General features: G+C 44.3%; 1 protein-coding gene across 3 annotated transcripts in view; it reads left to right on the plus strand.

Annotated features, from left to right (window-relative positions):
* The window catches only part of MTMR4 (myotubularin related protein 4), a 651,646-nt gene that overhangs the window by 211,776 nt on the left and 425,007 nt on the right, over positions 1-14,863 (plus strand). For all 3 annotated transcript variants that reach the window (XM_085649730.1, XM_085649731.1, XM_085649732.1), the window contains one exon: positions 13,809-13,891. In XM_085649730.1, the coding sequence (XP_085505856.1) occupies positions 13,809-13,891 (83 nt within the window). The remainder of the gene's footprint in view (positions 1-13,808; positions 13,892-14,863) is intronic.

The following is a 14,863-nucleotide window of genomic DNA, read 5'->3' on the forward strand; positions in this document are numbered from 1 at the left end:
AGTCTTGTATTCCTAATTTTTGTGAGAAGTATTGCTTTCCAAAAATATTTACAAATCTTGCCTATTTGAAACCTTTGCTTTTTTTTAACAGGAAAACGTAGAGTTAAATACACAGGCTCTCTGCAATTTGCTCATTAATAATTCAGTCGTTTAAATAGGAAAATGTAAAGGGAGAATCTTCTATGACAGCTGATTTGACTCATTCATGGTGGCTAAACTACTTCAAAGTCCTCCTGTGAACTGTAATATAATGTTCGAGGCATGTGTGCTGTAGATACACATTCTTTGCATATTCCTGCCATCTAGAGTTTCGTCCGGAATGCTTGCAAGGTGTTTTTCTTCGAAGAAGTTTTTCCAGTTACGAGGTAAGGTGACTCCTCCTTTTGGTGATAGTGCGCATGGGCATGAACTCCATTGTTAGATTGTTTTTTTCCGCCATCCGGTTTGGATGTGTAGTGCTGCGCTCCGGTTCGAAACCATTCTTCGGGTTCCGCCTCGGTGCGCAATCACTCTACCCTCAATGGTATTGTTTCCGTACGTGTTTCCTTGTTCTCCGCGTATTAAATTGCTCGACAAATTCTCCAATTTTTGATCGAAAACCTCATGTGCGGCCGTTGGGCCATAGCGCGTCGGGCCAGACTTCTGCCAATGGAACGGACTCCATTCCACTTCTTTCCTGAGTGCCACGCCAAGTACCCTCGCATCGACCTACATCAAGTTTGTAACTTGTGCCTCTCGCTGGAGCACAAGGAGGAAGACTGCGACGCTTGTAAATCGTTTTGATCCAAGAAGACTCTACGCGATAGTCTGGTTCGACGACGAGAGATGCAATGTCAAAGCACTTAACACACTCTGGATATCTTCGGGGAAGAATCCAAGCAAGAGGAGATCGAAGGGTCTGCTGCAGAGGAAGAAGAGGCCTTATCCGTTCCAGAGTCCGATTCCGAGCTAGAGATCGATCTTGAGTCAGGAGATCTGCCTCCGGGACAAGGTGTTGTGAGTACCAAAGACCCCTTGCCCCGTAAATCATCTTCCACAACACATAAGGCTACGGCACCACCTCTGCTTTCTGGCCAAGGTCGGCACCGAGACAATGTTTCTGACGCCCACCTCTCGGCTCAGCACCAAAACAAATCGTCAAACCTTCTGGCTTGGGACATAGTTGACCGAAACTTCCTTCAGGACCGAAACCATCAGGCTCCAAGGACAAATCCAGTTTGGAGCTGAAATTCCCCGTTCTCAAACAAAAATGTTTTGGAGCTGAAATCCTCCGATCCGAAACAAAAAAAAGCTTCAGAGCTGAAACCTAAAGACAAGTCCGTTTCAACACCGAAATCGAAAGACTGTGTCTCAGAGCCTCCGGAACCAACTTTAGATGTTCTTAAGGCCAAATTGGATTCTAAGCAGAAAAAGATTTATATCGATCCTGATACTGGACATATTTCTGCTAAGATACCAGCAAAACACAAGCTTACTTTAGGAGGGCGCTTCCAAAATCCCTCTAAAGAAGGACATGACTGCTAGCCCTGTTTATCCTGCCCCACAACCCTCTCCTCCTCCATCTTCTCCACAATTAATTGAAGATCCCCTACATGTAACACCTACTGGATCGCCACATACAGATCCAGATAGAGATCATGATGATGATGATGATACTCATTTGCCTGATGACCCATGGAATGATTACACCATTGACCTTCCAGTTGACAGTGACCCAGATCTCTACCCTGCAAAGCCATCACTACCAGACGATAGTATGGCGTACCAACATCTCCTTGCTAGAGCAGCAGAGTATCACGGGTGATGTTACATAAAGAGACATTAGAAGAAACACTCGAGTCCACACACTGGTCTAGTCAAACACTTGTTAAAGGAATGTTCCTTAAAGGATTGATGAGACATGCAGATAATATCTTTAAAGACCCTGTCTGAGCACATGTTCTAACTCCAAGAGTAGATAAAAAATATAACCCCCCCCCCACCATAAGATCCTGTATTTATTAATGGACAATTACCCCTCGTCTCCCTAGTACTGTACACAGCTCGTAAAAGAGAATTCACAAACTTCTGGGGATGCAGATAAGGAATCTAAACCTATAGATAAACCTATAGATGCCTCAGGAAAACGAGTAGCTGTTCAAGCTGCTAACCACAGGCAAGTTGCAAACACACTGGACCTACTAGCTAGATACAACAGGGCACACTGGGATGAGATGTAACAACTGCTCCAATATATCTGAGATGAACCTAAGACTAAAGCACAGCAGTTAGTTGAAGAAGGGAAGCTCACCTCTATCTCATTAATCAGATGTGCTTTAGATGTAGCTGACACAGCAGCTAGCGAGATCAATATTAGCATTCTCCTTAGGAGGCATGCATGGCTTAGAATCTCGGGGCTTAAGCCGGAAATTCAACAGTCTATTTTGAACATCCCCTTTGACAAGGAACACCTGTTTGGTCCTGTAGTCGACCGGTCCTTAGAGAAAATGAAGGACACAGAAGTAGCAATATCAATGGGAGCGCTCCAGTCCCCATCTAATAGAGGCTCCTGTTGCCGCTTTACAGAGCAGGGTCCAAAACAACTTCATCAGACCCAACTGCTCCCTCTTATAAAGGCAACGATCAATCCTCTCCCTCTAGAGGTTTCCATAGAGGAGGGTATAGAGGAAACCATTCCAGAGGTAAGGTTAATGCTCCACACCTCGTAACACCCCTTACCCCAACAAACAGTGACTTGCTCACACTGCCCCCGGCAATCACTCAAAACCTGTCGGGGGAATACTTTAGCAGTTTCTCCCCATTTGGCAATCTATTACAAACCAATGGGTGGTCGACCTTATCCAACATGGTTATTGCCTGGCGCTCATCACCAAAAATTCCACCTCGTGTTCACAAACTGTCGTCAGACCACTTACAGTTACTCAAACAAGAAGTGCAATGTCTCTTACAAAAGGGAGCCATAGAACCAGTTCCTTTACAATATCGAGGTTCAGGGGTTTACTCTCTTTATTTTCTGATCCCCAAAATGGACTGATTATTAAGATCAATTTTGGATCTCGGAGAGTTAAACCAGTACATACTATCAGAACTATTCCGTATGGTAACGCTTCAACAGGTGCTTCTACTTCTACAGCAAGGCCATTTTATCTCTACACTGGATTCAAAAGGCTCATATTTTCACATTCCCATTCATCCAGCTCATCACAAACATCTCCGATTTGTGATAACAAACACTATCAGTTCAAAGTACTTCCATGTGGAGTGACTACTGCTCCCAGGGTATTTACAAAATGCCTAGCATTTGTAGCAGCTCATCTCAGAAGACAACAAATTCATGTCTTTCCCTACCTAGACGACTGGCTCATCAAACCTAGAACACACCAACAGTGTCTACAAAACACTCAGGTCACGCTACACCTACTCCATCAATTGGGCTTCATGGTCAACATTCAAAAGTCTCACCTACAGTTTTCCCAGATACAACCTGATCTAGGAGCCACTCAACACTCACACAGATCTAACCTCCCCCAATGCAGCCAGAATTCCCAATATCCAAACTGTATTGCTGAAGTTCCAAACCTTGCCAGACAGAAATTTCATGCGGCTACTAGGAATGATGGCGTCATGCATTGCAATAGTGCCTCATGCAAGACTACACATGCGCCCTCTACAAGAATGCTTAGCACGTCAGTGGAATGAGTCACAGGGTCAGTTAACAGATCTAGTGTTGGTAGACAGCTGTGCCCATCGCTCTCTGCAGTGGTGGAATCCACAAAATTTATCAAATGGCGGCCTTTCTTCGACCCTGTTCCACAAATCGTGCTAACATCTTCTCAGCAGAAGGAGACTAACAAATACACGAGTGGGAACTTCATCCCCAAATTCTCCTTCCTTACGTTCCACAATGGGGATATCCTCAAATAGATCTGTTCGCCACAGCAGACGACCACAATGCCCAATTTTCGCCTCTACGTTTCCACACCCTCTATCCAAAGGCAATGCCCTATGGATGAATTGGTTAGGGATATTTGCATACTCTTTTCTTCCTCTCCCTCTCCTTGTATTTCTGGTTCAGAAGCCCAGGCAAACATCACCCACACTAAATCTAGTAGCTCCCACATGGGCCCATCAACCGTGGTACACCACCCTGTTAGAGCTCTCAGTAGTTCCACATCAAAAGCTGCATCTCACCTCGAGTCTCCTCACTCTGAACCATTGAGAAATCAAGCATCCAAACCCCAAGGAGCTCACCATAGCGATTTGGCTCCTGATGTCAGAGTTTGGATATTTAAATGTGTCCCCACACTTTGACTATTCTGAATGAAGTAGAAAACCTACTACCAGACCTTGCTATGCAGCAAAATGGAAACTATTTGTTTACTGTAATAACAAAATTCTACCTCTAGATGCTTCCGTTCAGAACATTGTTACCTTCTGCACCTACAGCAATGTGGTCTAGCTTACACATCAATTCGGTTGCATCTAGCAGCAGTAGCTGCGTATTTGCAAAGCAGACCGCATTCGTCTTTGTTCAAAGTTCCTGTCATTAAACTTTTATGGAAGGTTTAAACCGAGTTATACCACCAAGAATTCCCCGGCACCAGTGTGGAATCTTAATGTTGTACTTATAAGACATATGGGCCCACCCTTTGAACTACTTCCCAAGTCTCCTTTACAGTTTCTCTCATGGAGGGTTGCATTCCTCATCACAATAACTTCATTAAGGAGAGTTGGTGAGCTACACACATTAACCTTAGAAGAACCCTTCTTCCAACTCTATGAAGATAGGGTCGTTCTTCGCACCAATTCCAAATTCCTTCCCAAAGTGGTTTCTGCTTTCCATATTAACCAATCAGTTGAGTTACCTGTATTCTTTCCTCAACCTGATTCAGTAGCAGAACAGGTCCTTCACACACTTGACCTCAGAAGAGCTCTATTGTATTCGATCGAAAGAACAAAATACTTTCGTAAAACAAATCGACTGTTTCATTAACACCACCTCACAAAGGCAATCCTATTTCTAAATCTGGCATTTCAAGATGGATTGTTAAGTGCATTCAAACTTGCTACGTAAAAGCTAAAATAACTTTATACCGCCTAGAGCGCATTCCATTTGCAAAATAGGGACATCAATGGCCTTTTTATGTAACATCCCTATAGCTGAAATCTGTAAAGCAGCTACGTGGTCCACACCACACACATTTACCAAACACTTTTGTGTGGATGTATTGGCACGCCAACAGACAAATGTAGGCCAAGCAATGCTAAAGGTACTCTTTCAGACAACTGTAACATCTACTGGTTAGCCACCGCTTTGGGAGAGTACTACTATATAATCTATGCAAAGCATGTGTATCTACAGCACATAGGCCTCGCACGGATGATGTTACTTACTCAGTAAGCATCTGTTCTTGGCGTGTAGAGCTGTAGATTCACATGCGCCCTCCCACCTCCCCGGACACCTGTAGTTGTTGCAGTTCTCAAGATTTACATTATTTACACATGGACATCTCTTAACTTCACTCACTCACTCCATTCTCACCCTATTGCAGAAAAATCTAACAATGGAGTTGATGCCCATATGCACTATCACCGAAAGGAGGAGTCACCTTACCTTGTGACTGGAAAGACTTTTTCGAAGAAAAACAACTTGCAAACATCCAGACTCACCACTGGATGGCAGGAGTATGCAAAGCATTTGAATCTACAGCTCAACATGCCAAGAACAGATGCTTACTGGGTAAGTAACAATACTTGTCCTTAGGTATTTTCTGCTGTTTGAAGCTAGGATCCTTTAACTTTCAGCTACTACCATTTTCACTTTATTTATGCTCCAGGTTGGACTTTTTGGTAGTTTTTGCGTTCTCTTTATCGTTTGGTCTCTTACCTTTTAATTTTAAATCCTTTTTGTCAGATTACAATACATAGAGCAGCCAATATTCAGTGATTTCCTACATACTAACCCTAATGAACAGTGCTTTGAAAGAGTCACCTGCCAACATGCTTCAAGTAGAAATGCCCACAAATTCAAGGGGTTTGAGGTGGTTAATGGGGGAGGGGGCAGATGGATACATTGAGTTGGAGTTACGCAGGAAACGAAATGGGTTGGGTGCAAACAAATGTACTATTATAAGCTCTCATACCAAAAGACTCATTAGTTTCTGGTGGTGCAGTTCTAGGCAACCACACGATCAGCCTTACAGAACTCTCTGCAATGGTCATATACTGATAGACTGTCTAGGAAGGTCTGTGCTGCCTCATCATGTGAAAAGATCTAGAGATCATCCTTGTGATTCACTTATAGAATTCCTAGGTTAAACAATGAAACTGTTACACCCTCATCCAAATACATGCCTTGCTTCTAGAGTTTTTACTTCCTATATTGAGTCTGAGACCTATAGTCCAGGGAGAGCAGAATCTGGTTGCCTCCCATTCACCTTACACAAGATTGTGGCATGAAAGTCAGGATCACAGTTACACTTGGCTGTTGCCTGAAATGAGATGGAGGACATTCAGGGTAACCAAATGGGCCTTCTGCACCGTGCCATGCGTCCAAGAACAAATTGCATTGCCACAGTCAGAAATTCCTACAGACTGACATTGGAAGCCCTCTTCTTTTTTGTTTCCCCAAAACATCCATCTTTGATTCTGGCACCAACACTGCATCTAACATAGAGCCTGAAATGCTTGGTGGTACTGGAAACCCCCTTCCTTCAGTTGGAGTGAACCAGAAGTTGCTAGTCCTTAGAGTCTACTTTCATCACTGTTTCGATCCCCACCTCTGTCCTCTCCAGTTGGAGCTCTGCCAGTGCAAATGATTTTCCACTTTGCACAGTTTTCTTACTATTGCCTCTAAAGTTGCCATCCTGTCTCTTTATTATTTTGCTAGACCACTGGTCACTGTACCACTTCTTTTGTCACCACTGGTGTCTTCCTTCGTGTTTATGTGCAATTATATTTCCATTTTTTGTTTGCCATCTTGAACAAGATACTGCACCACTCCACATCCATGTGTAGCCCCAGCTGAGAACCTGCTAAAATCCTGCCAGTATATGCTGCCACAATCCCTTCTTAGATCTTGCCCTCTCTGAACTGCCAGATCCACCCAGGTTCCTGTGTACAACTTTAAACCTAGTAAAGCTGGTTTCTGCCTGAAACTTCAAAGACTGTGGTAGTGTTGCTACACCTGGATGGCAAATGGTGCCACACGCCCTCCGTGGGCACCCTCGCTTTTGGCCTCTGGATCTAGGGCCAGGGATGTCTCTCTTCCCTGTGCAGGAGTGGCTGCTAACTTCATTTAGAAGATAGTAGCTGTGCCTTCATTGACTCCTCTCATAGTGGGAACTGGTCAACAGCCAGTTCTCAACAGGAGTGGAGTATGAAGCTCAGGGAAAGAGTGGCCATAAGGCTTGCCATTAAGCTCTGCCTTAGTCTGTTCTGGGTCTTTTTGACAAATGTTGTGTTAGATTTGTATAGATTTGTATAGAGCTGTATGGCCATTAGTATCGTCTCAGCACTTTCGGAGTTCATGCATCGTGACAGTCTCTTTTCTGACTGAGTTTGAGTGGTTATGGTTAATATACTGCTTTAATGTATATTTGGATGCAAGTGTATTGTAGTAATGTTCAGACTAAGGTTGTTACCAACTCTGGTACATGTCATCTAGGAGAAGTAGTATGCGGATAAACCATATTCATTTGTCTTTATGAAGTACTTCAAAGCATGCTTTCTTGGTCAGGTTCACAGTATTTCTTTCAAGTTTACTAGTGGTGGCAATTGGATGGATGATGGTTTAGTCTCATGAGTAGTATATTTTATGAAGAGTGGCTTGCTGTTTTGAGCTCCGCGTGATCCAAATGTATGGTGTCTTTGTTCGAAGTTTATGTTACTGCGACTAATGTGCTGTGTTGATGATTTTAATTTATTTTTGTTGGCAATGTGAAGTTGATACTGAACCTAATTGAATATGTGATGGGTGTTGCTTGGGTGTGCAGAACACCGACTGATGTGTTTTGGTAAGTGTTTGTGGTGTTGCTTAGAGAGGAAGCCTGTTGTGAGCATAGTGGTACAAAACTGTGGTGTATGTGCTTTGTGTTTGATGCATGACCGATATCCTAGTATTTCCTTTTGGATGTGGTATCTTGATGAATAAATTTTCTGCTCAATAAACTCTGCTAGATGTAGGTGTAACCTGTGAAAGCAAAGTAAAGGAGAAAATACAAGCCACAGTTGCACAGATCAGACAACAGTCTTGATAGGTTAACGTTTAACCCCCTATGTTCTGTTCAGTTACCCTTAGAGGATTTGTGCTGCAATCTTACTGAGATGTGCCATCCATGTCTCGAAAATGAAGGTGCATGCTGGGTTCTGAGTTGCCGTGACAGCCCCAGTGTTTGATTTAAGGACCAAACACACACGCACACGCATGCAACCTTGTTGTGTTCATGCACCCTCCACCATGCACCACATAGTCTGCTTTGCAATGTAAAACTGTGGACTATCTGTTTCACAGCAGCAGATTAAAATAACCAGGAGACTTGACTGTTTAATGTTTTTGAAAGAACATTGAAAATGTCAGTGTGTTATACTCTCTAAAAGAGATCGACAATAAAGATATTTTAAAAAACCTGCTGTAGGTTTGTTAGATCGGTTTCCTGGGCACCGGGGCACTCAAGGGTTTCTGCGCTCCAATCGCATCACCTGTAGTGTTCCCCACTGGTGTCCTGGGGCCTCAGTACTAGTGGACCCAAAACTGGATAACCAAGTATTCCTCTCAGGAACTTAACTCTCTGGGGGTAGCGAGACAGAGCAGTCTAAGACTTACTCAAGGAGGTGAGGTGGGGTTAGACATTCAGAATATAGTGCACACTGTACTACCAGCTGATAAAATCAATGTCCAGTCAGTGCTTTCATTTTTATTAAAGAAAAGTACTTTAATACACACGAGAATCATGCTACACATACAACTAGGATAATCAGTGAAAACCAGGTGTCTCTACAACCCTCTGGGCCAGAGTTCTGAATCCAAACAGTGTTATAGCGCCTAGACACCAAGCACTATCAAAACACAGTTAACATGAAAACACACAATTAGCATTGCATGTAACAGACCATGTTGCACAGGGTTGCTCTCATTCGCTAGAGCTTTGATACCAATCTTTGGATTGAAAGGATATAGTTTCATCATATGAAGTCAAAGGTTCTTGATCAGCCCCAAATCTCCCACCCCAAGCAACAGAAGTGCCCTCCCGTCCTGAGTGAGGACACTGCTCTAGTGGCATCAGGGATCTGATCACAGGTGCCTGGTGTCTTGGCATAATTTACTGTAGACCCACTAGCCCTGTAGCCACTGGCTAGCTGTAGTAGGGTAGTGGCTGAACAGAGTGCCAGTTCACCCACATACCCTCAGAGATCACAAAAAGAGAGGTGTGGGCCTGTTTCACTGGCTTCTATTCCCCAGATCGTGCTTGTACAGGCTCCCTCAGTGCAGAGGAGGAGTTAGAGGGAATTTGATCTCACCTTGAAGGATTAGACTCAAGCTTCCCCTTCTTTGGCTCCCTGGACGTGCTACAAGCTTCCTTTTCTTCTTGTGCATATGTCTGCAATTTCCTTGTTGAAAGCGCCCACTCACCAAGTCTCACAGAAACAGCTGGTCTTCTCCCATGCTGCTGATGCCCTGGATCTTCATCGAACTCCAGGCAGCAGAATCCATCTGTCATAGAGAAAACGTCCTCAAATTCCAGACGCAGTGCGCTAGTGTCCTTATCGTGCCTTCACACTGCGGGTCGCGGCTGGCTTCCTTTGGACGGACCTTGTGTCGCTGCCTCTTCAGTCACAGACCAGTCTTGAACAGCTGACCACTCAGGCCAGACTTTCATCAGCTCTGATTGATAGGCTGATCCAATCAGAGGGTCTGCTACTTTTGCATCTTGATAACACTACCAATCACAAGCCATTCATGCGTATTCAATGCCTGACCAAAGCATGCACAGATGACATACTGTCTTTCCTGGTACCAGCCTGTGCTATTCCCTAAAGAGGAATTTTAATTAACTCCAGACCAGGAGGCAGAGTTAGTGCAGCAAACCCAGATAAGAACTAAGTGTCTACCCCAGCCCACCAGGCCTTTCCAAGGAAATGAGGAGGGGCCGGGGGGAGCTGGGATGTCCAGCTGAACAGCTTGCATTCCACACAATAGCTCAACCCCCATTCTTCCCCAGTACACCCACTGGCTCTCAAACACATGTCAGGTAGACATAGGCAATAGGACCCCATGCAAGGGATAGACTGCACAGAATTGATCAGGAGGGTGGCTAGTGACTCAAAACCTCCTGACTATAGATGGATTGCTGCTACCACTGTCAGTCTACGACAGCCTGGGTAGCGAGGGCAGTAGCCACTCTCTGAAAAATAGGGATGCACTAGGCATGCCCCCTTGACCGCAGAGCCAAGCTGTAGGGTCTCAATCCAGGTAAACCGGGAGACCCTCAAAGGACATGTATGATTGTCACGCTCACTGAGGTAGGGATCTTGAAACCATACAGTAGCTTTTGAGTGACTTGCCTGGAGATTAGCATAAGGCAGGAAGGCACTCTCTCCAGAGTCATGCAGAAGACTTCCCGTCCCAGCAAGGTCATAAGTCAAATACCAAACAAATCATGTTATTCAAAGGCATCATAGGCTCAGAAGCTTAAATCATCTAGAGGTTAGAACTCAATTAAATAGCAAGCGTAAGAAGGAACTTCTTCTGTGGGGCCTTCTTGAGGAAGACCAATCTCTCATAGTCCTGGATTGCCTAAATAAACCTGTTTTGTTTTTGGAATGTAGCACTAAGCTTTGCCTTTCTAAATACGTTTTCCTTCTTAAATGTATTTATGGTGTTAGTCCTAGTTTTGTAAATTATTGCATAAGAAAACTAGAACCGTTAATGGTCCTCCTAGATCACGACCAGACGCTTGAGCTACTTTTCTTGAGTTCATCTCACCATATTGCATCCTGTAACAGTACCTTTGATGTTGTGCATTGTATAGCCTCAGTTAGTTTCCTGCCTGTGTGTCTCTTGGTATGACAGCCCTCCGTGATGAATTTGACAAACAATAATTGCACAGGCGTAGAGCACCATGTCAGTAATGGAAAAGATGATGCTCTGATGTTTTCAGTAACGTCAAGGCACAGTTCAAGGTCTGCAGATGTTCAGCCTTTCTACTTTATCAGTGAGACCTGGAGTGAAGGCTTTCTAAGAACATCTACCTTGGTCTGCAAGTGCGCTCACTCACTGTCCATTGTCCTCCTGTATGAAGTTGATGAACTAACTGGCCATTTATCCATCTTGTTACAATTCTAAAGACAGACTGTGCACAGAAGATGGGCATGTTTTTTCTTGACAGTTTCCCATCCCCCCACAGATGACTTCTGTGTGCTGTCTGCGTAAATAGTACATACTCCACTGGATGTGATGCCCATGCAGAATACTGATGTTGTGGTTATTGTTGATTGTCTGTGCCCTGTGTGGGTTTGTAGTTAAATTCCCGATATTAGGAGTACGTGAGCTTGTCTATTGCCATTTGCCCTGTATGAAGTTGTGCATGGTGATGTTTAGGTTTCAGCTTATTTCATGTAGTGTGTGTGCTTGGTTTATACTTTCATTGTTTCAGTGTTACTTGTGCATTATGAGTCAAATAAGTTGTGTTCTTTTAGTTGGGCCATTGTGTGTTCTGTTTTTTTGTTTTCAGATTTTTTTTACTTTATTGTGGTGCTTTTCTTTGTGAGGGGAATTTGCATGGTTCCTAGCTTCTCTGCTAACCTGGTGTGGAATGTTGCGAGACATGTGGAATATATCATTAGTGTGAGTGCTCGATCACTGGCTTGGAATTTATCTACAGCTGGGGGCTGAACTGGTTACATCCTTCCTCCTGGGGGATTCCCTTACTTGTAATTTGTTGCTTAATCAAAAACCCATATCTGTACCCTCTAGCCTTCTAGGTCAGTGGTTCTTAACCTGTGGTCTGAGGAGACCCATTGGGATCCGCAGTGCCTACTCCGGGGGTCCCCAGACTGCTTATACAATTAAATAATGTTAACAGATGCACACACATAAATAAAGAAGCAAAATTGCAAAGTTTTAATTTTAAAATGTTCTGTAAATTGTCGTACTGTCAGACTGATCCATGAGAGCAGTGCAAGTGCATCAAACAGAATATATTATAGACATCTGAATTTAGATAAGCTTCAACATTCCTATTGAATATAATTTTTGATTTCTTTTTTTTTTATACATATATTTGTCAAATAAAATAACTGGACCATTTCACTCAGTGTATTTGTTTGATGGATGCTTGTTTCTGTATTTTTGTGCATTGTTTTGTGGTTCAATCATTGAAATTGCTTTGGCCGGAGTCCTTGGATTTCAATAATGACTCAATGGGGGTCCCCGGATTCCAGTACTGATTAAGTGGGAGTCTTCAGAAGTCAAAAGGTTAAAAATCACTTCTAGGTTGATGTGGCCTGGTAACATGGCCAAGAAGACGTGAGCTACTGAGCTCTCTCCAGACTGGATCCCCCAATTCCTACGAATCCTGCCCCACACTGTGATCCTGACCCCCACTGGACACGGCAGCTGAGACCGACTCAAAAGCATTCCGGTGAGCTGCCAGAGAGGACTTGTAGCCAGACAAAGAATCCAGGCCTGTAGCTCCTTCTGGCCTGCCGCACGACCTGAAACGCCGCACCCTCACATAGATGGGTGGCCCTCTCGGCAATGGAGTGAAGGGGATGGCCCGGGTCCGCCTTTCTGGGCACGGTGAGACAGAGCTCAGTAAGCACTGCAGGAGAGGCCCCCTCCTTGAAAATCCTGTGTGGGCGTGCAAGGTCTGTCCCAGGTGAATGGCAGCAGAGCCGACTGAGGACGAGCATGGCCTGGCGTCGATTGGGGCTACTTACAGCCGAGAAGCGGCCGACACAGGAGCTGCGCCTGCTGAGACGAGGTCGCTTACCGGTCGGAAGAGACCAGGGAGACTTAAAGAAGCGACTTAAAGAAGCGGTGCCTGGAGCGGATGGCTCCCAACAGAGATGGTGAGGCGGAGAAGCTGGAGCAGGGGGGAAAAGCCATTAAGCATGATCGGACGGCCCCCTGTTCAGATTGAGATCGGCCGGATAAAGGGCTGCAAAGGGAACTTCATAGTCACGCTGGGCTGGCCCTGAAGGGAGGCACGGGAAAGCCCACATGCTGCCCTGTGCTGCCCCCCCCCACCCACCACAACACATGATTAGACTGTCCTTGGGCAAGAATAAGCAAGAATAGAAGGAAAAGACAAAAGAGGAAAGGCATCAATTACAGGAATAACTATTTCCCAGGCTTATTTGTTGAAAGGGCAAATCACAGTCTGGTGGAATGATTGCTCTTATGAGGAAAAAAAAATAAGAGGACGAATATTAACAGAAATCTGAAGCACCCTGCCTGCTAAAAAGTGACAAAGATTCTGTATTTTAGAGCGGTCTGCCTCTTTGCTGTCATTTTCTTTTTTTGCCCAATTTAACTTGAAAAATAAGATACAACTCAGTTTTTAACTTTGGTTTTAAAAAGAAAAATGTTTTTTCCCCTGCAAAATTGATATTTCACTGTATAAAAAGTATTCTAGGATCCCTCATATATTCATGGATAAGTATTAATGAGCATCTTTGAAAACACTGTTACGCGCAATTGATTTGTCAACCCCCCATTTTTCTTTTGTTCCTCTAGTGCTTTCAAAGGTGCCTGGGAAGTGAGAAGTTAAATGTTTAGAAAAGCTTTATTACTTTTCTCTTTGCAGGTGCCTTTGAGGATGATTGAAGCAGTGGAGAGCCGTGACATGTTCCAACTTCAGATAATCTGCAAGGACTCAAAAGTTGTCCGGTATTAACGTCTATTTTTGTACTTAGATCCAGTGTCCTGTTTACCATTTGCTTTAGGCTGCCCTCTGTGTCGTCCTCCTTCCCACATTCTTTCAATTAATTTGTTTTGCTTTCTCACCCCATCCCACTTCACCTCAAAATGTTTTTTTCTTCTTGTTTGACAATTGTATGACCTTCAGAATTTGTCTGCTTTTTGTGAGAATCGTGCTGCTTTGTCATGCATTGATGTCGTCTTCTGTTTTTCTCTGTTAAATGCCCCTGCTTTGTTTCTTGTGTTAACTTGGTAGGGCCCATTTTGTTCTCTTTTGCGAGGGATCTTTTGTATTGCCTCCTTGCATGGTACTCCTATCTCCCCCAGTTTTGTGGATTAATCCTTCTGTCCTGCTCTCTTGACCACCTTTCCGTGTTCTGCTTTGGTTATGGTGGGTAGTTTCTCCTCTCAGCCCATTCTCCCCCTCCCCCTGCTCTTCCCCCACCACTCCTCTACCCCCTTTCTGGTGCCCACTCTTCCTATCTCCCCCCAAAACCAGAATGCCTGCTCTTCTCCCTAACCCCTGCTCCCTCACCCCACTGTAGCCATATTCCCCTACCTCCACACACACCCTTCTCAGAGAGGTAATTTAGCTCCCTCTACTTTGACTGTTGGGAGCTTTGTCCATTTGTTTTCCCTCCCTGGTCTATTTTCGAGTTGTCATTCCTGCTTTGCACCACTTTCTGACTATGCTGCTTTGATTTTGTTCTGACACTGAGAATCGTGCTCTCATTCACCAAATAACATGTCCTTGTGGGGGGAGGTAACCCCCCACAACCCACCTCCAAAGTCCATCCAGGGATAAGATGGTTATTCCTTTTGCTTGTTTTAATGGGTTTCTTTAAGTGTGAGAATGTTAAGCTGAGCCATGTAATGTTTGAGCTTTATTGGTTAGGCCAACATATTATTTGCCAATTTTGTATCGGCTGCTTCTCTTCTAGG

Source organism: Triturus cristatus, chromosome 3_2 (assembly GCF_964204655.1).
Source record: "Triturus cristatus chromosome 3_2, aTriCri1.1, whole genome shotgun sequence".
NCBI lineage: Eukaryota > Metazoa > Chordata > Amphibia > Caudata > Salamandridae > Triturus > Triturus cristatus.